Source organism: Erythrolamprus reginae, chromosome Z, assembly GCF_031021105.1.
Source record: "Erythrolamprus reginae isolate rEryReg1 chromosome Z, rEryReg1.hap1, whole genome shotgun sequence".
NCBI lineage: Eukaryota > Metazoa > Chordata > Lepidosauria > Squamata > Dipsadidae > Erythrolamprus > Erythrolamprus reginae.
In genome coordinates this window covers 104,619,096-104,645,870 of record NC_091963.1, presented here as the reverse complement: position 1 = coordinate 104,645,870, position 26,775 = coordinate 104,619,096, and the positions used below count along the sequence as shown (strand labels likewise).

Below are 26,775 nucleotides of genomic sequence, written 5' to 3'. Positions count from 1 at the left end.
ATGAAGGGGAGCCTCAGGGGAATCAGCAGCACAAAAACGGGCGCTTCCCTGTCAACAGAAGTCCGGAGGCGGGGCATCCCAGCAGCGGTGGTGGGTTTGTAAGGTGAAAATAGTTTGTAAAAAGAGGCAAAATAATCTTAAATCCCAGGTTTGTATCTCGAAAAATTTGTATGACGAGGCATTTGTAAGACGAGGCATCACTGTAAATACAACTGTAATTCAATCTCATCCTGCCTACTGTGTTCCAAGGCAGTGGATTGGAGTTCCATTTTTAAAAAGTCATGCTAATTGTATTGTGGATTTACATGAATACCATAGATTATGTCTCCATTACAGCAAATGACCTAAGAAAGAACCTTATTTTCCCCTGATCAACCACTAGGAGGTTTCATTCATCCCTTAATTTGCTTCCAACACCACGAATCAGATATTCGGCTAATGTTGCAGATATGAAACATGGCTACATATCATGCCCTTGGGACAGGCACTCACCAGCACTGAATGGACAGCTCTGGAATCCAGTGGGCAAGCTGTATCGCTGAGATGTCTTCTTCTGCAGCATAGAAAAAAGAACACCAGAGGTTGTTCAAGTGTTTTAACTTTGCCATCATATCAGGCAATGCCATCACTAATTGCCCCAGCTAATTGCCATACACTCATTGACCAATTTCAGTAAGCAACCATTTTACAAAAAACTGCTGTCCTAAAGTTACTATATACTGTAGAGTGGGAGTTTCTTCAGAGAAAATGTTGAGATTGGACTGTAAACATCCCTGGAGAAAGGCTGGTTTCATCATATTCATCTGACAAAGCCTGCTCAGTTTCACAGAAGCCAGAAAGTATGATAAATGGTTTAATTTTTGTGTTGTCTTAAATTATTTCAGATTTACTTGTTTGATAATGTTTTTGTATCACCAAAGGAACAAATGTGTTCAGGAATACCAATATTGACATTAGGTTTCCTAAAGACACTTTAAGTTTATTCACAGCCAGTTATACATATTTTGTCTATACGATGGGTTTGAGCTAAATGTATTGTAAAAACTGTGCTGTTTTCTTAATACGTTGAATAAAGTTTAGTAAGTCTTAATATAATTCAACTACGTGGGCAGGTTATAATATCATAGTAACTGGATTTTGCTATTCCAAGTTTATGATTAAATATGTTATGTGAACCCTGTTAATCTGTTGCCAACACAGATTAACCCAGCTCTCTTTCTGTAACATTCCTGTATTAAAGTTCCTGCTATTTCTAAGTAAAAAATAAATAGTAGACTTACCCTCCATGCCCGAGCTTCCTCCATAGCTACAGTCAGTGCCTCATTGGGGTTTTCAATCACTCGTCCTGTACAACCCGAAAAGTCCATGGCCACAAGGGTATTATCAGACACGCTCCGCTAGTGGATTTTTAAAACACAGTTTAGTGATTACTCTCTTCAATAGTACATAATCAGTTTCTACTAGCAGCATGGTAAGGTGAGAGTAATTTGGTAGCTTTAAAAAAGTATTTACAAAAATCTTTAAAGAAGAGAATGGAGATACTTAACATAGCAATTGGCAAATTTTGGTACCACTTATCAAAATTCTAAGGTTTATTGTCAACTTTTGATATTGCATACCAGTTTCTAAATTCTAAGCTTTATTTAAATATGTATTTATGCTTCTTTTCTTTAAAAAATACACTTTTGAGGAATAAAGTAAATGACTGCGCACACACAAATGAATATGAGAAAATTCATAGTAGATAGAACTTAAAAGTGTAGACAGATTTTGCAATTTTACAATAAAATGTAAAATTGTTTCATTATTTCAATGATTAAATAATTGAATACCTAAAATTACATCATCTTCAGAAATAAAATTTTAAAAGTATTTATACCATCTAAGAAGGACTTAAGTAAATATACTCCTTTTTGCATTTTCAGGTCATCAAAAGGAAATTATTTCTTGAACGTGCCATGGCTCTATTGACATTGACAACATATTTGATGTTTTTCATGCTTAGGAACAAACTAGGGTTGCAATAGTGATGAATATCTGTAGCTCAGAGGTAGGATGAGGGTAAGGGTTCATCCTCCGAGCTTGTGGGTTAGTTTCTGAATGTTTTGTTACCAAGCTAGATAATCTCTTCAGGAGATTTAGAGGTCATCTCCAGTGGTAGGATTCAAATAAATCATTGACCCCCTCAGAGAGGGTCCGCAACTTGGGCGTCCTCCTCGATCCACAGCACACATTAGAGAAACATCTTTCAGTGGTGGCGAGGGGGGCGTTTGCCCAGGTTCGCCTGGTGCACCAGTTGCGGCTCTATTTGGACCGGGAGTCACTGCTCACCGTCACTCATGCCCTCATCACCTCGAGGTTCGACTACTGTAACGCTATCTACATGGGGCTACTTTTGAAAAGTGTTCGGAAACTTCAGATCATGCAGAATGCAGCTGCAAGAGTAATCATGGGCTTCCCTAAATATGCCCATGTTACACCAACACTCCGCAGTCTGCATTGGTTGCCGATCAGTTTCCGGTCACAATTCAAAGTGTTAGTTATGACCTATAAAGCCCTTCATGGCATCGGATCAGAATATCTCCAGGACTGCCTTCTGCCGCATGAATCCCAGCGACCAGTTTGGTCCCACAGAGTGAACCTTCTCCGGGTCCCATCGACTAAATAATGTTGTTTGGCGGGACCCAGGGGAAGAGCCTTCTCTGTGGCGGCCCCGACCCTCTGGAACCAGCTCCCCCCAAAGGTCAGAATTGCCCCCACCCTTCTCGCCTTTCGTAAGCTCCTTAAAACCCACCCGTGTCGGCAGGCATGGGGGAATTGAGATATTCCTTTCCCCCCAGGCCTATACAATTTATGCATGGTATGTTTGTGTGTATGTTTGAATGAGAGGGAAACAGCTAGTAATCTTTGCAGTGTGCTTCCATCTTGGTTTTTTAGATATTGATCATTTTGCTTACCAACCTGTCACTAGAACTCAGTCGCTGAACAGGAAATGGATGTGTTAAATTTATGCATCTGCAGAAAATACTCTCATTTAAAATTAACTCCAGAAACGGTTTCATCTACTCAGGAAATATAAGCTTATATGATGAAGGTATTTCTAAAAAGCCTACATACTGATAAGCTATCAAAATGTTCACCCAAATAATAAAAAAAACAAATGATCTGTTATCAGACTACTTACCAGGGGCACAGTGCCAAACCAAGCTGGTTCCTTTTGGCGTGCCTGACATTGCTGGTAGTTTCTGTAGAGCTGGACGCCATACTGAGGAAAGATTAATAATTGTTAATATATAAAGATACTTCACCAGAAGAGCCCTTCACTCCTCCCCTCGAAACAGAATACCCTACGAGACTAGACTTTCAATCCTGGGCCTAAAATGTTTAGAACTAAGACGCCTTAAACAAGATGTAAGTATTGCCCACAAGATCATATGCTGCAATGTCCTGCCTGTCGGCGACTACTTCAGCTTCAACCACAACAACACAAGAGCACACAACAGATTTAAACTTAATATTAACCGCTCCAAACTTGACTAAAAAAATATGACTTCAGTAACCGAGTTGTCGAAGCGTGGAACTCATTACCGGACTCCATAGTGTCATCCCCAAACCCCCAAACATATACCCTTGGATTATCCACGGTTGACCTATCCAGATTCCTAAGAGTTCAGTAAGGGGCAAGTACAAGTGCACTAGAGTGCCTTCCGTCCCTTGTCCTATTGCTCTCCTATATCTCCTATACCTTTGTTCTATTCCTATATCTCTTCTTCTATTCCTTCATTGATATGTTCTATTCCTATAACTTCTCTTCTATTCTTTCTTAGATATATATTTTACTATGAGTATATCCTCTATAACCTTCATCATGTATTTTACTATGTGTATACCCACTAAAAACTAAGAGCCGGGGTGGCGCAGCAGGTAGAGTGCTGTACTGCAGGCCACTGAAGCTGACTGTAGATCTGAAGGTCAGTGGTTCAAATCTCATCACCAGCTCAAGGTTGACTCAGTCTCCCATCCTTCCGAGGTGGGTAAAATGAGGACCCGGATTGTGGGGGCAATACGCTGGCTCTGTTAAAAAGTGCTATTGCTAACATGTTGTAAGCCGCCCTGAGTCTAAGGAGAAGGGCGGCATAAAAATTGAATGAATGAATGAATGAATGAATGAATGAATGAATGAATGAATAAATAAATAAATAAATAAATAAATAAATAAAGAATGAAAGAAAGAAAGAAACAAAGAAAGAAACAAAGAAATAAAGAAATAAACCCTCATTGTGTATTGGACAAAATCCATCAATAAAAAATAAATAAATAAAGAGCAAGTCCAGCTCACGTAACAGTTTTCTATGGCTGAAAGTGACATGTTTGATAATACTGTACAATACTATCATAGCAAAACATCTTTTCTCTAGGAATCATAGTATCGAGACCATGCAAATTATTTAAAAGTTACCAAATGCAATTGGAGATCAGCAATATAGCAATACAGCAGACAAGATTTGAAGGATAATGTGGTCAGAGCTAAAAATCCCATGTCAAGCTAAACGTTACTGAAATGCAACCTTTTGATAAAGGAAAAAAAATCAACTTCTGAGTCAAGGTTGCAATAAGAAGGAAGAGGGGGTTTCTCTTTTCTTCCCATTTGGAGGAAGATGGTTTCCTGGAAGTTTCAATTTACATTGTAATAAATTTCCTATTATTTCCAGTGCCGAACCAAATGGTTCCCACCTTAAAGAGACGAAAGGCAGCCATCCAGCATGTGCGACTTTGTTCATCTTCACAGCAAAAGAGCCTCAGTCCCTTGAGTCCATTGCGCGCCTTATGTGGCTTTAAGAGAAAGGAAAAACTGATAAGAATGCACACAATATGACAACTCTGGCAAGACCTTCCTCTTCCACATCTGAAAAAATTCTACATGAGTTTGGTCTAGTTTCAATTATCATTAAACTTCCTGTTTAAGGGATACCTTGACTAGGGAACCAACATTTAAGACAATTAAGTAAGGTGTCAAAAGCAGGCTCTTAGATGCCCAAAATACATATCCATAAGGTGTTTTGCTGTTGCTTTACTTTTTGAGTTTATTTATTTTCATCAGCCTTTAAAGAATGCTAATCCTATTCTTTTTATATTGGGCTTGTCAAGAAAATTAAGTTATTCCCAGTTGAAACTTCAAAATAGATGCTTATTGCAACTCTTCCTGAGTTTGACCCAGGATCCCCCCCCCCCTATAATATGGAACCATGTTTACAAGAGGCTTATGGAGAAACATTTTGAGTGACAGCCAACTATTAGGATAGTAAAAAAAAATTTATACATTCAAAAGAGAAATGTGCCTTAAATTTAATTTTTAAAAAGTAACATCAGTTTTCAAATATTAGTCAGCATATTAAATTTTATTTGTAGAGATTCAAGTTCAGTAGTGAATGAGAAATGTTTTGTACAAACATAACATTTTGTTTTGTACAAACATAAAGTACATACATAAAATTATAAAATACAAAGAAATTAAAAAGCAGTTGAAAACATAAAATAGATATGCAAACTGTGTAAGAAGAGTTTAAAAGTAAGCCTTAAGATACTAAAAACAGAATGAAACATTATTGAAAGAAAATTATTATTATTAGATTTTTTTCATGCCCCTCTCAGCTCAATAACATATTAATAATAGCATATTAATAAAATATAGTTACTTCAGTATTGAGAGTTAAATTAAGAATCCTCAAAATATTAAGAAAAATTTTATAAACCAAAACTTACAAAAGAATCAAAGGTTAAAGTTAGGATCATATATTGATTTAACTATTGGAAAACAATACCCATTGTGCCTTTTACCCGAACCTTAATATTTAATTCTATGAATATTTTAAATTAATCTGATCATTTAAAATTAAAGTTAAAGGGATAAAAGGTGGAATGAAGCCAAGATTAATTCTCACTTGTCTTACCTTGATACAAAAGCCATACTCAGTAGGTGTGTTATACTGTTTTTTGCCTTGGGTTATATAATAGATGACTGATTCATTTATATCAACACAATATTGTAAATGCCGGGGGTCCTAGCATAAGGGAGGCAAGAAAATATGTATGTGTGAGTGTATATGTATTTATATATATATATATATATATATATAGATAGATAGATAGATAGATAGATAGATAGATAGAGAGAGAGAGAGAGAGAGAGAGATTAGATAGATAGATAGATAGATAGATAGATAGATATAGATAGATATAGATATAGATATAATATGTATACAAATATGTATAAAGTATACAAAATATATAACATTTTGATTCAACAAAAAAAACCCCTATATAACTCTTCCCTGGTACAATGCTGATGGGATTAGATACTGAAGCCTAGATGTTAATTCTCTGCCTTACAAGGCAAAGGCTGCAAGTTCAAGTCCCATTGAGGGTATGGATAGCTGATGAGGTCAGAACAAGGCTGAAATAGATCTACCCTAGTCTCTGTTAATTTTCAAATTCAGCAAAAACATGTGACCCCCCACACACACACAAACAGACCACACCCATGTGTGTGTGTGTGTGCCACACATGTTTTTAATGAAAAGGAAGGTTACACATATAGAATTTAGTTTGTCAGCTATAAAAAATTAGCTGCCTTGGATATTGACCCCTGGAGGGCTTGAGAGGCAAAAAGGAAGCAGTATGCTCCCTCCTTGGTATATTTGGGTATGCCAGGGTGATTTGACAGAAAACACACACACACACACATAACATATTTTAGCTGATAGTGAAAAGGAAGGGAGACTAGTAGATCTCTTTCGAGTTTATTATGCTCTCCTCAGCTAGCCCTACCCTTACCAGAATTTGAACCTGCAAATGAGATTTTACTTCATACCAATTGAATCTGCGGTTCTAGACATATTCTGTATATTCTATCTATGCATTAGATATGGACAAGAACTGAATTTAACATCAGATGCAAAAGTCAGAATCCTACTAATTTTTTTTAAATTCTTTGTCCAGAAAAAGGTAGCTTTAATAGCTACTAAAAATAAAATGTTTAGTAATAACTACTAAAAATAAAATGTTTATAGTCCAGGAGGACTATGTTTGTTTGTGTAGTTCCCATCCCAGCTCTCCAAACAAAAAGAAGAAAATGTGCACATGTCCATGACACATACATGTTTTTAATTTTTGAACAGACACAGCATAGCAGTCAAGAAACATTCACATATTACCACTTCATTGAATTCACCAAATGTGAGAATAATAATATTGAATATTTCAAATAGGGCTATAAGCAGGGGTGGGCAGCAGGCAGGACGCTGTGTGCCCAGCTCTAGTTGACCAGCGGCAGTCACTTCTGGGATTACTGGTCTCAGGTGGGTTCTCCTTTTTTTCCCCTGCTGCTGCTGCTGCGTCTGTGCTCCTTACTTTTTTCCTCTTTCCTCCTTCCTGGCCTTGGACGAGCTTCGTCTCTCCTGCCCGGCTCCCCTCTAGCCTCATGCAGCCAACTCCTGAGGCCAGGAAGGAGGAAAGAGGAAAAAAGCGAGGAGCACATAGCAGCAGTAAGGGAAAAAAGGAGAGTCGAGCTGAGCCACGCCAAAGTAGTCTTGGTTGTGGTCTTTTTCCCCTTGCAAAGCCCTCACAGCTGAGATGAAAAGGCATTGTGCGGCAATAATAACCATGTAACTCTCCCTCAGCTTTCCAATATTTTTAAATTCCCCCCTCCCGTTCTCCTCCTCCTCCTTGGAAAGCGGCAGGGAGACCAGCAGCGGCAGGAGTTGCAGGGGGCCCTTTTCCGCCCCCATCTTTTCTCAACAGCTGATCAGCACCCGTTCACCAAGCTACCCAGCCTGAGGCAGGGGGCAACCCAGGAAGGAGAGCAGGGGAAATATGAAGGAAATTGTCACCCTAGTGAGTGATACTGGTGAGGTTGTAAGTTCACTTGAACATTGATGATCGTTCAAGCCACTCCTACCTGGTCACATGGCCAGCAAGCCACACCCACAAAATAAGCCACACCCACAGAGTGGCAATAAAAATTTTGGTAGCCCATTACTGGTTATAAGGATTATTGAGAAACTGCAGACAAAATGTATCATTATCAAAGATGAAAGTTTATTTATTTATTTATTTATTTGTTTGTTTGTTTGTTTTTTATGCCGCCCTTCTCCTTAGACTCAGGGTGGCTTACAACCTGTTAGCAATAGCACTTTTTAACAGAGTGAGCATATTGCCCTCATAATCCGGGTCCTCATTTTATCCACCTCGGAAGGATGGAAGGCTGAGTCAACTTTGTTAAGTTACTATGTATCTTATTTTATTTGGGTTTAAACATATTTTATATTCAATGGATTCCAGAAATCCCTAACATTTAAAAATCTACCGTGGAGATACGGTACATTTTACTTCCATTAATCTCTGATTTGTATGACAGTTTCCACTTGGGCATACCACGTCCCAGGTCACCAGCTTCTGCTATGAAGCTTCACACCAAAAACATTGTTCTAAACGTTGTTGATGCCTAATCCCAATTGCTGTTTTCCTTTCTGGGAAAACTGTTACAATACATAGTTCAGAACTGTTATCCATAGCCAACCCCCCCACCCCCAAACAAACCATCCCCAAACACACAAAAAAAGCAACCCACCAAGTGATTCCTCCATTACATCTTGCACTCACAAACTTACTTTCGACATGCCTTTTGTTGAGTAATAGAGCCCAGAACGCCGCAGAGAAAAGTAATATCTTTTCCAGGCTTTGCGCCCAACTTCCTTCAGATGCAGGAACCCTTGGATTTCAGGGCAGCTTCCTGCATTAAGAACATTCTGGGGGGGAAATGGAATTAAAGATTGAGGCTACATTACAAATTTACTGCTAGTTTTCCTTGATAATTTCTACTATTCTATTTCTACTAGTTTTTCTCATCATTCCTATCACTCTTTTCCTCCCACTCAGGACTGCATGACTGTAACTTGTTGCTTGTATCCTAAGATTTTTATTAATATTGATTGTTTCTTCATTGCTTATTTGACCCCTGTGACAATCATTAAGTGTTGTACCACATGATTCTGGACAAATTTATCTTTTTCTTTTATGTACGCTGAGAGCATATGCACCAAGATAAATTCCTTGTATGTCCAATCACACTTGGCAATAAAATTCTATTCTATTCTGTTCTGTTCTATTCTATTCTGTAATGGCTCTGCTTCATTTTAAGTGGTGAGGAATTATGGGAGGAGGGGAAATTATGGCAGAAGTTCTGTGTGGTATGATTTAAATTTGTAGCATGCAGTCCTGGGAATATAAAAGTTTCTGAAGTATCTATTGGCATCCTACTGTTTGCTAAGTTTAGTTTTCTTCTAAATGTTTAATAACCAAACTAGGCAATATAATTGGTACTTTGACACAAGGGAGTCTAGTTTGTTTTATTTTCTCCTTAAAACTCCTTAAAGATGTTTTTGTTGTCAAAAAATCTACAGTGGTAATTTGGTACTCATTGCTAATTCATTCTGGGCAGAGCATCAAATACTAAACATGTGACCTTTTATTTCAACAGGAAGGAATAGTAAGTATGAAGTAGCCAACGGCTTAGTAGAGTAATAATTAGTAGAGTAATATATTCACTTTTCTGGCTTGAATTGGTTGCCAATAAATAGGTTTTGAACAATTTATTCATATTGTGCAAAGTTTTACAGCTACGCTCCCTCTGTTACCTTTCATGATGGGTAAATAACAAAAGTGATATAACTTATATTGCAAATTTCTGGTTGCTTCCTGCCCAATATGTTACTAGTGTCAGTAACTAGTTTTTGCATCAAAGTATCCAAGATCTCTGTTTTCTCCTTGTGAATGAAAGGGCAATTGAAAAACCTCTGAATGAGTAAAGCAGGAATGACCCAAGTTTCCTTTTAGCACATCTCCGATTGCAAATATTTTTTCTTGTAAATGTGTGATAAACTGTCAACACAGACACTTGGTAGCATGATTTTTGAAGAGGGGAAAATGTTGCTGAAATGTCAAATGTCAAAATCTTTGTTTTACATAGCTAAAGCCCTCAGAGCAAAAACAGTCAACCAAAGAAGAGGTTATCTCTCCTGAGTGATATCACCAAATCGCAATCACATTTCCTGTGATCTATATTTTAGTCAGCCTTTGGAATTTGAAGGGCAGTCTTTGTCTCCTTCCCTCTTTGAAAGTGAACATTTGTCTGAATCATTTATCCCCAGTGTTGGGAATTTTGTTGTGATTCTATCAATAGAATTCCTTTTTAATATGGTTTTCATCTTGCCATCAGTAAATCTATATAATCCTATTACTAGATCTACAAGCTATTCAGAGTCATTTACGAATGGGGCAGTATTTAAATATAAAAATGTGCATGCACGTACAAATAGAAGGTTCTGAAGATAGACACACACAAACATATGTATGTGTCTTTATATATGCATAAGTGTCGCAGCATCACAAAAACACGGAAGTCCAGAGGTGGGGTTTCAAGGACTTCCGTGTTTTTGCAATGCTGCAATTTTGCTGAGGCTCCCCTCGCTGGAAACCCCACCTCCGGACTTCCGTTGCCAGCGAAGCACCCGTTTTTGCACTGCTGGGATTTCCCTGCAGCATCACAAAAACACAGAAGTCCGGAGGTGAGGTTTCCCATGGAGGGGAGCCTCGGGGGAATCCCAGCAGCGCAAAAACGGGCGCTTCGGCTGGCAAAAGGGGTGAGTTTTGGGCTTGCACGCATTAATCGCTTTTCCACTGATTCCTATGGGAAACATTGTTTCATCTTACAAACTTTTCACCTTACAAACCTCGTCCCAGAACCAATTAAGTTTGTAAGACGAGGTACCCCTGTACTTGTTTCCTAGGTAAAGGAAAAAGATAATTACCTGTATGAGTTCTACATGGGACATGCCTTTATTGGCCACATCCTGACATCTGGAAACCATAACTTCAGGAAATATTGATTGCTATGATAAGGAAGAAAGGAAAGCAGAAATAATGCCATGCATTTGGACTGTCATATATTGTATCGTAGTTTTCAAGTTTCCACAAATGTTATTTTTTTGAGGGGAGTTGGGTATTGATTCATGTTGACTACTGGACTAGACTCTGCAATTTTTCTGCCATTTTTTTTCAGAAGTGATTTGTTTGTATTTTAATGCATGGAAAGAGGAAGTAAATAAATCTGCTGGAATATAGTACATATGTTGCTTGTGTTATTATCACTTCTTTGCTTCAGTGAAATAGTTTTCAGTTTCTGTACTGATCGATTTTCTCAAACTAATGGTGTTACATGTCAAGCAGTTATGTATTACTGGTGATTAGTGTTGGGCGAACCGAACCTGCAAAGTTCGGGTTTGGGTTCGTGCCGAACTTTGCAATGTTCGGTATGCTGAACCCAAACCTTTTTAAAAGTTCAGGTTCAGGTTCGGCTGAACACCGCGAAACACCGCCGCCCGGGAGGAGAGTGGGGAATCCCATCGTGGGATTTCCCACCTCCTTTTGCTTGCAGCGCTGCAAGCAAAAGGAGATAGGAAATCCCACGAAGGGATTCCGGGGGCGGGGCTTTGATGTCACAGAGACTACTTCCTGGCCAAAACGGGAAGGAGTCTCCGTGACATCAAAGCCCCGCCCCCGGAATCCCTTAGTGGTATTTCCCACCTCCTTTTGCTTGCAGCACCGCTGCGGCATCCTTTTCTGTAAAAATAAAAAGCAAAAGGCGGTGGGGAATTCCCCACCTCCTTGTTTATTTTTACAGAAAAGGACGCGGCAGCGGCTTGCTGCAATCAAAAGTTCGGGTTCGGGTTCAGCGAACTCACCCGAACTTCACGGCAAAGTTCGGGTGAGTTCGCTGAACCTGAACTTTGTTGGATTCACCCAACACTACTGGTGATCTATGGACCACACTGTGGGAATCTCACCACTGGCTCAAGGTTGACCACTATGAAGAGGTATTTAAGTCTAAATGCTAAATCATTATTTTGGGAATTAACATTAAAGATGTGAAATACAGAGGATTTTTTTACTAAACAATAGTATCAAGAAACACTATTTCATTTCTGAAATTTGGAGTTGTTTTAACATGAAAAAAGGAAATAACAGGTTCAGGAGAGAAGTGTTTTTAATAGGAAAGTGAGCAAAAGAACAAGGGGGCACAATCTGAGGTTAGTTGGGGAAAGATCAGAAGAAACATGAGAAAATATTATTTTACTGAAAGAGTAGTAGATGCTTGGAACAAACTTCCAGCAGACGTGGTTGGTAAATCCACAGTAACTAAATTTAAACATGCCTGGGATAAACATATATCAATCCTAAGATAAGACACAGGAAATAGTGTAAGGGCAGACTAGATGGACCATGCGGTCTTTTTCTGCCGTCAATCTTTTATGTTTCTATGTTTCTAAGTACAGGAATAAAATTATGTTTCTTACGACTTTTAAGATTGTTCCAACTTACTGGTGAGCTCTTGAACAGCTCATATTTAGCATAATTCTTCCGGAAGACAAACCGACTGTCACCTCCCACAGGCCATGTGGCTTGAACCTCTACCACAGATTCATGGTCTTCTAAGATCCGCTCTGGAGAAAAACAATGGGAGAAAGAAACACGCCTCATTAACATCAAATCTACATTCAGAGGGTCTTTTAAAATGCTAGACACAGAGAAGCAACTGGAAAAATCTGTTAGCGACCATGTTCAATTATCTGATTCCACTTTGTAACCTAGTTTTCCCCAGTCTTTGAACGTTTTAGATTTCAGGTAGGGGAATCACATAGGAGTTTCGATTTCATTTTGATAGAAAACAGATATTTTTTACTACTTTATATTCCAATTATTTATGTCCTGGGAATTATTTTATATAATGAAACATCCTTTTACATGGGACCAACCTGTGTGAGAACTAGCCCCCCACCCCAAAAGACAAATACAGTGTTCCCTCGATTTTCACGTGTTCGAACTTCGTGAAACGTCTATACCACGGTTTTTCAAAAATATTAATTATAAAATACTTCACGTTTTTTTCCCCTATACCACGGTTTTTCCTGCCCAATGACGTCATATGTCATTGCCAAACTTTCGTCTGCCTTTAAAAAACATTTTTTAGGCCAAGGTTGGGAAACACTGATCGCAGCGGAGTCTCTTGGCAGGGCTCTGCCTCGAGACCCCTCCAACCCTCCCAGAGGTCGCCCCAGCGCGATCGGATCGAGTCCGGATGGCTCGATCCTAGAAAAGGGGATTCCCCTCTGCCCGGGGAGCCATCGCCGAGGCTCCGGGACAGAGGGTTCATCCTGCAGCTCTGGTGTAGGGAGCACCGGTCCTCTTCTAAGAGGACACGGACATTGCGATCCCACCTAACCAGTGGGAAGCAAGAAACATCAAGAGAGTAAAAAGCAGAGAAACTGAACAATCCTAATCGAAAAAGGAATATTGCCAAAGAAGCTACAATTAAGGTAAAAGTTTTTTCTATGTTCCATGCCAAACAAGAAGTTTAAAAAACAAGAAAATTGAATCGGAGTTTAAACGAAGGCGAAAGAGAAAGTTGTTAAAACAACATTGTATCCAGGCGCGAATTAACAGCCGGAACTTATTCTAACCACTTTCACTTGTTTTGAACTGTTAAATTTTCGCTAATAAGGAGATCTAGAAGATTTTAGAATGAGACATTAAAGGATTTATTACTTACAAAATGACATTATTTGGTTGAAAAAATTTTTTTCCTCTTTTGAAACATTTTTGAAACATTTGGTTACTGAAAATTGAAAAATGAAGTCCGGGCTGGGATTTTTCTAGCGGAAGGACCAGACTGCTCACTATTTACCTACAAATTCTGAATAAATATATATAAAGAAAAAAAACTTTTTTCCTACATTTGAGAACCTTAAAATTTGGATTATTTAATCGACGATTTTTTTGGATTATTTCGTTGGACTATTTCCATTGGATTTCGTTTGGATTAATAGCGGTTTGTGGATTAACAGCATTTTCGTTGGATTTACTGCGGAGAGATTTCTTTCTGGGCTGTGAGAGACGGATCGACTTCATTTTAACTGTGTGAAATTAAACTGCATTTGCTTGGAAAAAGTTTTATAAATTTTCTAAAGACTATACCTTGCTTCAAAAAACGGAATACCTTTGCAGTACTCATTAAGGTGTTTTTGACAACAAATTAGATCTTCAATCAATTGTTTTTTTTTGCGTTTTCCCTTTGATAACTTCAATTTTTGAATTTTAATTCTATATTACATTATATTATAATTGGTTCTGTTTATGCATTGCTAAATTTTCTTTTGGTCTTTGGTCCCCTGTTCCTCCTAATTGAATAATAGTCTTTAACCCTGATTGCCCCCCTTCTTCACATGCTTTTACCCTCCTTCTTACTCTGCTGATTTTTTCTCTTTATCTTTGCAGCTGTGTTAAATTAACCCTTTCCCCTTTTTCACCTTTTCTTCTTTACATCTTCTTGATATAAACTTTGACTAGAGTAATAAGAATTAATAAGTTGAGCATTAATTAGATATATTTTAAATTTTAAGTGTATTTAAAATTTAGCCTTTTATTTGAATTAGAACTTTTATTGCCATTAATTAATTGCTATTAATTTAGTATAACTGTTACTGTGGGTTTGGAATTTACAGAATCTCTTTACATACTGCTAACATAAAATAACACTAAATTTAAATTTGAAAATGTCAAGTTCTTCCACCCATACTAAAACAATCAAGAAGCAAACAACTACTATTTCTTCCCCGCAAAGTTCACCACATCCATCTCCCACACAGCAGACTTTATCTGCAACTATGTTCACCAAGGAAAAGGACAGGGAGAAACAACCATCTCTGGCTTCAATCCAAGAGACATTAACAACATTAAATGACTTTATGCTAAAATCTCAACAAGATGCAACACAACAGAGAGACGAAATTAAAGCAGAGATGGCGGATATGAAAGTTGACACAGGTGAAATGAAAGACCAGATGAAGGAAATTAAGCAAGCCTTGCAAGATAATGAAGTACGAATGAAGGCAGTGGAAGAAAAGGCGGAAAAGGTGGAGAAAAGAATTGGTCACTTGGAGGACAAAGCTGCTTCGCGTTACAGAGGGTATGATGAATCAATTACACATCTGGAAATGCAACGTGCGTCATACGGACTTCGATTTCAAAATGTAATAGAAGAAAAAGATGAAGATTTAAAGGCCATTATGGTTGACATTATTGGGAAAATCCTCCAGATGGACCCAGATGACATAAAAAGAGAAATCGATGAAGTTTTCAGAATTTCTAACAGCTACATTCGCCGTTTTAACCTTCCACGCGAGATTCACATCAAATTTGTAAGAAAAAGCATGAGAGATGATATATTGCATTGGTCAAGAGCGGGACAACTACAACACCAAGGCAGAGAAATAAAAATATTAAAACAAATTCCAAGACGAGTTCGAGAGACTAGAAGAGATTATCATTTCTTGACCAAACTTCTGATTAAAGAAAACATAACTTTTCGCTGGCTTATTCCACAAGGTCTATCATTGACATGGAAATCAACGAGATATAAATTGGAGAATCTAGACCAAGCAAGAGACTTTTATGAAAACAGTGGAATAAGCGAAATGGAACAGATAACAAAAGAACTGGAAGCAATGCAGGCCGAAGCCATGGGGGCATCTGCACAAGTGGAGGACCAGGACCAAGGGGCCAGAAGAAAGCAACCTCAACGCGAAACCAAGAAATACAACAAATGACTACATTGAGAGATTTAAAATTTTGTACTTGATTATACATATTTTTACAGCGGCAAGGATTATATACGCGCAAAATTGGAAAGGGGAAGATATCCCCAAAGAAGAGGGAGTTATTGCAAAAATATTAGACTGCGCGGAAATGGACATGATGACAAGACGCTTGAATGAACAGGAAGAAACCAAATTTTACGCAACATGGAACAATGTTTATGAATGGATAGATAAGAATAAAAAAATAAAGAAAGAAGAGTAGCAATAAGTATAGATATTTTAGATGATTTTTTCTTATTAAGATTTATATTAGATATAGTTTACATAGATAGAATAGAAATTTGTTTTTTCTAAAGAATTTTTTGACTTGAAATTAATTAGAAATGTTTATATGACAGTAAATTTTTTTTACTAGATATTTTTTGTATTAGTAGCATTGAATTAACTGTGTATTCCTTTTTCTGTATCTGCAATTATACTTTTGAGAAGAGCAGGGATGATACATCCCTACAATGTATGTTAAATGTTTGTAAGTTTGTTTGTCATTTTAAAGAAAATTAATAAAAATATTAAAAAAAAAACAACATTTTTAAAAATAAACATGGTGAGTAATAATCTAAATGATTGCTAAGAGAATGGGAAATTGTAATTTAGGGGTTTAAAGTGTTAAGGGAAGGCTTAGGATACTGTTCATAGCCAAAAATAGTGTATTTGCTTCCGCATCTCTACTTCGCGGAAATTCGACTTTCGCGGGCAGTCTCGGAACGCATCCCCCGCAAAAATCGAGGGAACACTGTACTTAAGTATACTTGCTCCTCATTGCAAAAAGTTTGTTTTTATTTTATTATTTTCATTTAAAATGTCTCTGGATATATCTGACAGAATCTGTGTTTGTCAGAATGAACGCATGTACATCACCTGCGGTGGGTTCCACTTACCTGCACACGATTGCACTGTGTGCAAATCCTGCTGATCCAGGCACTTCCGTGGATGTGCAGGAAGCAAAAACATACTGAAATCTCATGAGGGGACACCAATGCATGTGTGATTTTGGTGGTTTATTTGCTTCTGCACCTGCACAGAAGCAAAAAAATCACCAAAATCTTCCATGCCAGAGCATCCCCTTGTAAGATTGTGCTCCTGTGCATGGATAGAAAGCAAAAAAGGCCCAAAATTTTAGGGGGGAAAAGAGATGGCGCTGCTCACCGGACCCGCAAAGAGGGCACTGGAGCAGTCGCGTACAAATTGTGCAATCTGGCAGGCACAACCACAACGGAGCTCTGGGGCATGCCAGTAGAAACCTACCACTGAGGCACATGAACTTTCTTTTCTTCCTCACCTAGAGACAAATGATGATAGACCTCTACCAAAGACCAGCAGTCATCATGCAAAGAGTGGGTTTTCTGCACCAGCATCTCACAAACATGACGGGCTGTGGTACCTGCTGTGACTTCCAAAGAGCAGCAAGTACGATCTTCACTGTAAACCTTTACTACCTGTGAGAATAGAAAAGGATCACAGAATAAGCTACTAGGACTGGCCTGTTTAATTGCATAAGCAAAGTTATAAGAACAACCTTTAGGAATTCTTACACAATTACACATGCAATTCATGTACAGTACTCCAATTTCCTATTTTTTCTTCTCCAAGTTTTTCTCTTTTTTTAAATAAAACTTCTAAGCAATAATATTATACAATAGCTTATACTTCATTCTTTGAATGATGCAAACAAGATGGCTACTGGCTGGTATTGGTTGGCTACTGGTGGAAACAAGATGCTTAAGACAATGTCAAATGACCAGCACTGATTTTATGTTTTTATGAATGAGTCAGTCCTGAAATATCTCTGCTACACTTCAGTTATTCCACAAGAGGGAGTAAATCTATTATTTAAGTAACATAATTCAGTTAAATATATTATGCTTAAAGATAATTGAGGATATATAGTTCAGTTTATAATTAGGCAGTTTATTTTATCCATAACAATTTTTCATAATTATTTATTTTATTTTTATTTATTTATTTTGTCCAATACACAATAATACACAATGAAGGTTATAGAGGATATAGTAGAGAAGAAATACGAGATATAGGAGAGACTATAGGACAGGGGACGGAAGGCACTCTAGTGCGCTTATGTACACCCCTTAAAACTATTTATAGTTCTATATTCTAATTCGTGATGTCAAAGGTGAAATGTATTATGAATATACTGAGATTTTTTATAAATTGTTATTTTAAATATAGATTTTCTATACATAGAAACATAGAAACATAGAAGACTGACGGCAGAAAAAGACCCCATGGTCCATCTAGTCTGCCCTTTTACTATTTCCTGTATTTTATCTTACAATGGATATATGTTTATCCCAGGCATGTTTAAATTCGGTTACTGTGGATTTACCAACCACGTCTGCTGGAAGTTTGTTCCAAGGATCTACTACTCTTTCAGTAAAATAATACTTTCTCATGTTGCCTTTGATCTTTCCCCCAACTAACTTCAGATTGTGTCCCCTTGTTCTTGTGTTCACTTTCCTGTTAAAAACACTTCCCTCCTGAACCCTATTTAACCCTTTAACATATTTAAATGTTTCGATCATGTCCCCCCTTTTCCTTCTGTCTTCCAGACTATACAGATTGAGTTCATTAAGTCTTTCCTGATATGTTTTATACTTCAGACCTTCCACCATTCTTGTAGCCCGTCTTTGGACCCGTTCAATTTTGTCAATATCTTTTTGTAGGTGAGGTCTCCAGAACTGAACACAGTACTCCAAATGTGGTCTCACCAGCGCTCTATATAAGGGGATCACAATCTCCCTCTTCCTGCTTGTTATACCTCTAGCTATGCAGCTATGCAGCCAAGCATCCTACTTGCCTTTCCTACCGCCCGACCACACTGCTCACCCCTAAATCCTTCTCTTCTGAAGTTTTTGCTAACACAGAACTGCCAATGCAATACTCAGATTTAGGATTCCTTTTCCCCAAGTGCATTATTTTACATTTGGAAACATTAAACTGCAGTTTCCATTGCTTAGACCATTTATCTAGTAACGCTAAATCATTTACCATATTACAGACGCCTCCAGGAATATCAACCCTATTGCACACTTTAGAGTCATCGGCAAATAGGCAAACCTTCCCTACCAAACCTTCCCCTATGTCACTCACAAACATATTAAAAAGAATAGGACCCAGAACAGACCCTTGTGGCACACCGCTTGTAACCTGTCTCTGCTCAGAATACTCGCCATTAACAATAACTCTCTGATGTCTATGCTTCAGCCAGCTTGAAATCCACTGAACTATCCAGGGATTAAGTCCAATCTTCACTAATTTATCTATCAGCTCTTTATGTGGAACCGTATCAAAGGCTTTACATTGTTAAATCATTCAAATATTCAAAAGAAACTCTTAAGACTTAATTTAAACTCTTTCAAAAAGGGATGGGATGGGATCTGTTTTAAAGGTTTTCTCTCACAGAGAGGCAGAGGAAGGGGAAGATAGAGAGGGACAATGGGGAGAGAGAAGGATAGAGAGATACAGTATAGACAGTGGGGGACAAAGGAAGAGATACAGAGAGGGGGAGAGAGGAAGAGAGAGAAGGGGAGAGGAGGGAGAGAGAGAAAGAGAGAGAGATTATAGCAAAACTATTTAATACCACCGACAATACTGCTACCCTACAAAAAGACCTTGACCACGTAGCAGAATGGTCTAAAACCTGGCAACTTCAAATCTCCACCACTAAATGCTCTGTCTTACACATTGGTAAAAAGAATCATATAAACTTGGAGGAATTGAACTTATTGATAACCCTCAGTCTGTCAAAGACCTTGGAGTACTCATATCCAATGACCTAAGTTCTAGAGCCCACTGCAACAACATTGCCAAAAAGGCTTTAAGAGTTGTTAACCTAATCCTTCACAGCTTCTTCTCTGGTAATTTTGAACTGCTAACAAGAGCTTACAAAACATTTGTCAGACCAAATCTAGAATACAGCTCGCCTGTATGGAACCCACATTGCATATCTGACATCAACACAATTGAGAGAGTCCAGAAATATTTCACAAGAAGAGTCCTTCACTCCTCTTCTCACAACAAAATACCTTACTCCGCCAGACTTGAAATTCTTGGTTTAGACAACTTACAACTCTGTCGTCTCCGTTCCGACTTAATTATAGTTCATAAAATCATATACCAAAATGTCCTACCTGTTAACGACTACTTCACCTTCAACTGCAACAACACACGAGCACGAAATCGATTTAAACTAATCCAAACTTGACTGCAAAAAATACGACTTCAGCAACAGAATAATCAATGTCTGGAATGCAGTACCTGATTCTGTGGTTTCTACTCCTAACCCCAAAACCTTTATTTATTTTATTTATTTATTTATTATTTGGATTTGTATGCCGCCCCTCTCCGAAGACTATCTACAATTGACCTCTCCCCCTTTCTAAGAGGTCTGTAAGGGGCGTGCACAAGCGCACCATTGTGCCTACCCGTCCCTGTCCTATTGTCTTCTTTTGTTACTTTTTATCATTACTTATCTAATGTTTAATTTGTACAAATTATCACCCTATAATTGTTTGACAAATAAATAAAATAAAATAAATAAAATAAAATAAAAACTACCATTAATTGGAGGTTTTAATGAGAAAAATCCTAATGGCAGTGTTTTAATGTATTCCTCACTCCTCCATCCATGGTACAGGTTTGAGAACATCCTTGTTGCCATCATTAAGCATATACAATCAGTGTCCCGCAATCACATATTTGCTGTTTATGACTTCCTGCCAGCTTCTCCAACAACTTTGTTTGTTGGAAATCAATAATGAAGTCGTAACTGGCGATCACACAGGGCTACAAGTTACTGCAATGTCATAATTGTGAGCCAACTGTCCAGTGCCTGAATCATGATAATATGGCCAGAGCAGGAATACTACAATAGCCATACAACTATTGAAAATCAATCATGTCTCCTCATTCATCATCATCATCATCATCATCATCATCATCATCATCATAATTTAAAATGGTAGCTAAATGAGTGGTAATTCAATGAGTCAAGCTGTATACTCTAAATTTTGTAGTTACATGGTAGATAATTTTCACCATGTTTACAGATCCTTTAGTTATCAGCCTGGGGTGCAAGTAATATTTGGCTGACTTAAAGGACTGTAGGGAGGCATGATCGCTCAGCAATTATAGATGCTGAGCTTTTCCTGAGAGGTCAGTAAGGGGTGAGTACAAGTGCACTAGAGTGCCTTCCGTCCCCTGTCCTATTGCTCTCCTACATCTCCTATACCTTTCTTCTATTCCTATATCTCTTCTTCTATTCTTTCATTGATATGTTCTATTACTATATCTTCTTTTCTATTCTTTCTTAGATATATTTTACTATGAGTATCTCCTCTATAACCTTCATCATGTATTTTACTATGTGTATATAGTAAACACATAAAGTATTGTGTATTGGACAAAATCTCTCATTGTGTATTGGACAAAATAAATAAATAAAATAAAATAAATAAATAAAATAAATAAAAACTGACAGCCCAAGTTCGAGACCCAAGTGCCACTCAACGGGATGAGCTCCCATTCCTGCCCACCTCACAGTTTGAAATGCAACTAGATTAACAGGTTCCACTTTGGCAGGAAGGTAACGCCAATCCATGCACCTCTAGTGTATAGCCATGCTCAGAGTGGGTTCCTCCTGGTTCGGAATGGTTCTTTAGAACCAGTAGCGGGAATTTCTCCCCACCTGCCAGTGATGTCCGGCTGGCCACACCCCTGCACTGGCTCTCTCAGCAGCGGCATAAGCGCCGCCATTTTGTTTTTCACTTCTGTACATGCGCAGCTGGTTTTTGCTTTTGCACATACGGAGCGTTTTTAGCACTTGCACAGAAGCTGAGTTTTCAGCAGTATTTGCTTCTGCACATGCGCGAAGCTGCAACGCACTAGGGCCACGTGGTGTGGGAGGAATGGAACCAGCAGTGAGGAAAGTTACGACCCACCGCTAGTCATGCTGGCCACATGACCACAGAAAATGTCTTTGGAAAACGCTGGCTCCCCTGACCAATGGACATAAACCTTGTATCCTAGAGTTGACTGGACATGACTGGACAGGAAAACCTTTATCTTTTATATGACTCTAGCTGTTAAGGATTGCTGTCAGCACATATAAAGCTCTTGAAACAAACATTCTACTATTATATTACAAGATCATTTTTACCTATTAGCAAAAAGCCTGAAAATGTCAATAAATAAATTTATTTATTTATTTAGAAACATAGAAACATAGAAGACTGACGGCAGAAAAAGACCTCATGGTCCATCTAGTCTGCCCTTATACTATTTCCTGTATTTTATCTTAGGATGGATATATGTTTATCCCAGATATGTTTAAATTCAGTTACTGTGGATTTACCAACCCTGTCTGCTGGAAGTTTGTTCCAAGGATCTACTACTCTTTCAGTGAAATAATATTTTCTAACGTTGCTTTTGATCTTTCCCCCAACTAACTTCAGATTGTGTCCCCTTGTTCTTGTGTTCACTTTCCCATTAAAGTAAATTTATCTATCTATCTATCTATCTATCTATCTATCTATCTATCTATCTATCTATCTATCTAGTTATTAGATTTGCACGCCGCCCCTCTCCGTAGACTCGGGCCGGCTCACAGCAACAATAAAACAATGTACAACAAATCTAATAATTTAAAAAACACTAAAAACCCCGTATTGCAAGCTTTTTGAAATTGTGTATCTCTTTATGTCCCTTATTTCTAGAAAGACAAATATCCTGCATCATTATTCCTGTCTTTTCCCCTTCATTTTTTATATTTAAGTATCATATTATTTCACACAAACATAAAATCTACCATACTGTGTTTTTGCAAAGTGTTCTGGGCATCAGCCAGTGGAAATCTCATATTTAATATTTAATGCTGCTTTGTTATTATGATTTCTGTTGATTTACTGTTGATAACACTATGCAATGTGCGAAACAGTATTTACACACTAGTGATTTGATAGTTTCTTTAAAAAATTCCCATTATCATCCAGGTTTTAGGCCAAATTTAGATTTTGCCAAGTTCCAAACCAGTGAGGGTTGTACCAAATGGATAGCCATAGTCCTTTGGCGAGTTGCTTTTGCACAAGTTCCCAAAAGTATGCCACCAAACTTGTAACAACAGCAACACTGCACATTCCTTGCAGATATTTAAGATGAAAGGCATCCTTCTTGCAAAGACTTGGCAGCTACAAAAAGTAATTTAAATTCCACGAGAAATATTAGATTTTAATAGCCATACTACATAAGTAGGGGGTGCTATGTCTTAGTTCATTACATTAGCTAAAGGTATGCCTTTAATTGCACTGAGATCTAGAAAATTGTTTAAATTAGCATTAATGGTTGGAGGTTAATAGGCAACCAATGTCCACTGATCCATGCAAAAGCAGGCTGAGAAACATTTAGAATACAACAAACAAATAAGAAATAATGTGGGTTTTGCCACTAGCACTAAGCACTAATCCTTGGGAAAGAGAGATCATGCACTTACAGAATGTATTTATTTATGAGGGCCATAACATACAAGCTGCAAAAATAAGTAACATTACTGGATGGCAGCAAAGGATTTACAGTTTTCTGTGTGAATTGGCTGCTGTCCAATGGGGATCAGCTTTTTGTAGCACAGGTATAATATACCTAACTTATTTTTTTAGGAATTATTTGTTTATTCGAGTGATGGCATTTCCCCCCGAATGTCATCATTCTTCTAAACAAATAATTCCCTCACCAGTGTTAAATTATTCACTAAGGCTGCATTACTATTACTATTTGTCTTCTCGTGGTTCCTATCACTCATCTCCTCCCACTTATTACTGTATTTATTTATTTATTTGATTGATTGATTGATTGATTGATTGATTGATTGTATTTCTGTGCCTCCCAGCTCCCAAAGAACTCTGTGGGGCTCACAACAGGATATAAAATACTTTAAAAACAACATAAAAGATTAAGAAAAAACAGTTAAAAAACCACATACATACATATCATTCAAGGTTGGACCTTGTAAAATTGCAAAATCAATAGCCCCAAGCCTGCTGGAAAAGCCAGGTCTTTAATGCTTTCTGGAAGGTTAATAGAGTGGGGGCAGTCTGGATCTCAGGGGGTAGTTAGTTCCAGAGAGCCGGGGCAGCCACAGAGAAGGCCCTTCCTTGTGGGCCCGCCAGCTGACACTGCTTAGCTGACGGGATATGGAAGAGACCAGCTCTGCTCGCTATATCTACCTCTCCACTCATCCGCTGCTCCCCGCTGGTTCCTGGCTTGTAAGGAAGTCAGGTTTAGGTAGCGTCAGCAGAGTGTTTCCTGCCAGTTCTAAAACCAGTAATAAATCCAAGTTCTTGTGACTCCGGCGTTGTCTTCCCAGCAAGGGGGTTGGTGGGGGAGACGGCTCTTTCTTTCCAGCTTGTAAAAAAAGCCAAGATGCCGGTTTAGGTGGTAGCGGCAGAGAGCTTTCTCCTAGGCCGGCTCAGATGGGGAAAACAAGCTCCACAACAAGCAAACCATGTTCATACTCATGTTCTTTAACCAGCTTTAACCAGCTCATCATACAGTACTGATACACAGAGAAAAGCAAATGAGAATACACCACGAGAGAGAACATGAGGAGAAGCCTTTATGACTGTAAGTTGTTGCTTGTATCCTTACAATTTATATTAATATTGTTTTCTGTTTGCTTATTAGTACCCTATGACATTCATTAATTGTTGTATCTCATGATTCTTGACAAATGTATCTTTTCTTTTATGTACACTGAGAACATATGCACCAGTGACAAATTCATTGTGTATCCAATCACACTTGGCTAATAAAGAAATCTATTCTATTCTATTCTATTCTATCCTATCGTATTCTATCTTATTCTATTCTATTTTTCAATAATAATTTTCAAATTATTGCCTTAGGATATTGCAACTTTGACATCACCTTGATCAACAGAAGCCAATGAGTGAAGGGCATTTTTGGTTTTGGTTTTAAGGTTTGCAGTTTAAAAAGTCATCATGGATAAAGGCTACTAACCATACTAACCATAGCGCTCCCATGGCTTCTAAAAAATTGGAGTGGCTAAAAGTTATACTTCAGAAATATTTGGAGAATCACTTTTTTCCCATTGCTGCATTGAAGACTGCAAATGCAACATCTCTTAATGCGGAAGTGTAGGGGTCAGATGAGAAAGCAAGAAGTGTTTAGTTTAGTTTAGTTTAGTTTAGTTTAGTTTAGTTTAGTTTAGTTTAGTTTAGTTTAGTTTAGTTTAGTTTAGTTGTTTAGTTTAGTTTAGTTTAGTTTTGATTGTTTGTTTATTTGTTTATTTATTTATTTATTTGTTATTTATTTATTTATTTATTTATTTATTTATTTATTTATTTATTTATTTATTTATTTATTTATTTATTTATTTATTTATTTATTTATTTATTTATTTATTTATTTATTTATTTATTATGCCGCCCTTCTCCTTAGACTCAGGGCAGCTTATAACATGTTAGCAATAGCACTTTTTTAAAGAGAGCTAGGCTATTGCCCCCACAATCCGGGTCCTCATTTTACCCACCTCGGAAGGATGGAAGGCTGTTTATAAAAAATGTATGGTCATTGCCAGTGATGGGCTACCAAAAGTTTTACTACCACACTGTGGGCGTGGCTTATGCATTTTGTTTCAACATCTTTCAGTGCAAATTGGGTGCTCTGGCGTGGAGCTCCAAATTTTGCTACCGGAACTGCGTCCCTGACCGTTCCCGTAGGAGCCCATCACTGGTCATTGCTCACTTTCAGAAATGAATAATAATGCATGGTGGCTTCATCAAATCTTGTCTGTCCCTTAATACTTGAAAATAAAAATGTAGAGAATGAAATTGGTGTGTTTCTGAATTGTAGGGGTAAAAATCTCCGGTGTTGCTTTCTAAATTCAATCTGAAGCTTCTTCTCACAGTCCCTTGGGCCACTTCTTTCCATGCTCTTCTATATTCCATAGTAAGTTGCTGTATTACAATACGTGATATATGGAGCTTCCTGTGAATATTAGTTAATTTATTATGTCCTTTTAAAGGCAGGGGAAATTAAATCAGTTCCCACATACCAAGAGGAGCTAAAGTATCATTTAAAATTTTAAATGGTCAGTTGGATCAATAAAGCAAACTGAAAGCAATAAATCTAATTAGTTACACTATAAATAATTATTCCTTCACACATTTACACTTGAGGGTACAAGTCTGAGAAAGAATGCTTTATGTATCAGAATTACTATGTAAAATTGAAAGAAAGACTATCCTCTCTCCGTGAAATAATCTATATTTAAAATGGAAATGACATTCTTGAATGACTGAGAATCATATAACGGAGATAAAATACATTTTAAATTTTAAGCAATACTTCTTTGGGGTACATCTAGAAACTCCTATAGGTACAGAGATAATAGTGGCATATTCACAATAAATTAATATAGGCTTGCTGCTTTTTCTCAATACAATTCTGATGTCTCTTACAATTCACCGTAGTATTGCTATTTTTGTGATATAAATGTGGATTATTTTATTTAATAAAAAATATATTATTATAGTATCTATTAGCAATCATAACCAGACAGCAAGAATAAGATGCTTTTTAAAATGTCTTTGATATGGGCACAGGCAGACTAGCATACTTGCTGATAGCAGATTATCAGCTGATTTGTTAGTCTGCCTCTGTCTCACATCAAAGTCCTTCTTTAAAAGCATATCTTTAGATAAGAAACCAAAGAGACATCAAGTGGACTCCAATACTTACAAAGCAGCTGGAAGCCTTCCATCCTGTAATTAAAGACTCCCAGCCGATGCTCCCAGGCTAGTTAAACAAAACCTGAGAATCCTGGCAACGATTTCTAAGGGAACCAGCTTTGCCATATCTTGTCCTATGAACTCAAAACCCAAAGCTGTAATTTTACCTTGACTGTTCTTCTGTCCATACGTTATAGAAGGTGAAGAACAATGGATAACATTGAATGTTATGGATTCAGCTG

The 26,775-nt window shown here is 37.7% G+C and overlaps 1 protein-coding gene across 4 annotated transcripts in view; it reads right to left on the bottom strand.

Annotated features, from left to right (window-relative positions):
- The window catches only part of GRB7 (growth factor receptor bound protein 7), a 78,786-nt gene that overhangs the window by 4,144 nt on the left and 47,867 nt on the right, over nucleotides 1-26,775 (bottom strand). For all 4 annotated transcript variants that reach the window (XM_070728098.1, XM_070728100.1, XM_070728099.1 and 1 more), the window contains exons 4-12: nucleotides 17,053-17,209; nucleotides 12,439-12,560; nucleotides 10,869-10,949; nucleotides 8,670-8,807; nucleotides 5,952-6,062; nucleotides 4,735-4,833; nucleotides 3,185-3,265; nucleotides 1,281-1,397; nucleotides 493-553 (exon numbers count right to left, since the gene is read on the bottom strand). In XM_070728098.1, the coding sequence (XP_070584199.1) occupies nucleotides 493-553; nucleotides 1,281-1,397; nucleotides 3,185-3,265; nucleotides 4,735-4,833; nucleotides 5,952-6,062; nucleotides 8,670-8,807; nucleotides 10,869-10,949; nucleotides 12,439-12,560; nucleotides 17,053-17,209 (967 nt within the window). The remainder of the gene's footprint in view (nucleotides 1-492; nucleotides 554-1,280; nucleotides 1,398-3,184; nucleotides 3,266-4,734; nucleotides 4,834-5,951; nucleotides 6,063-8,669; nucleotides 8,808-10,868; nucleotides 10,950-12,438; nucleotides 12,561-17,052; nucleotides 17,210-26,775) is intronic.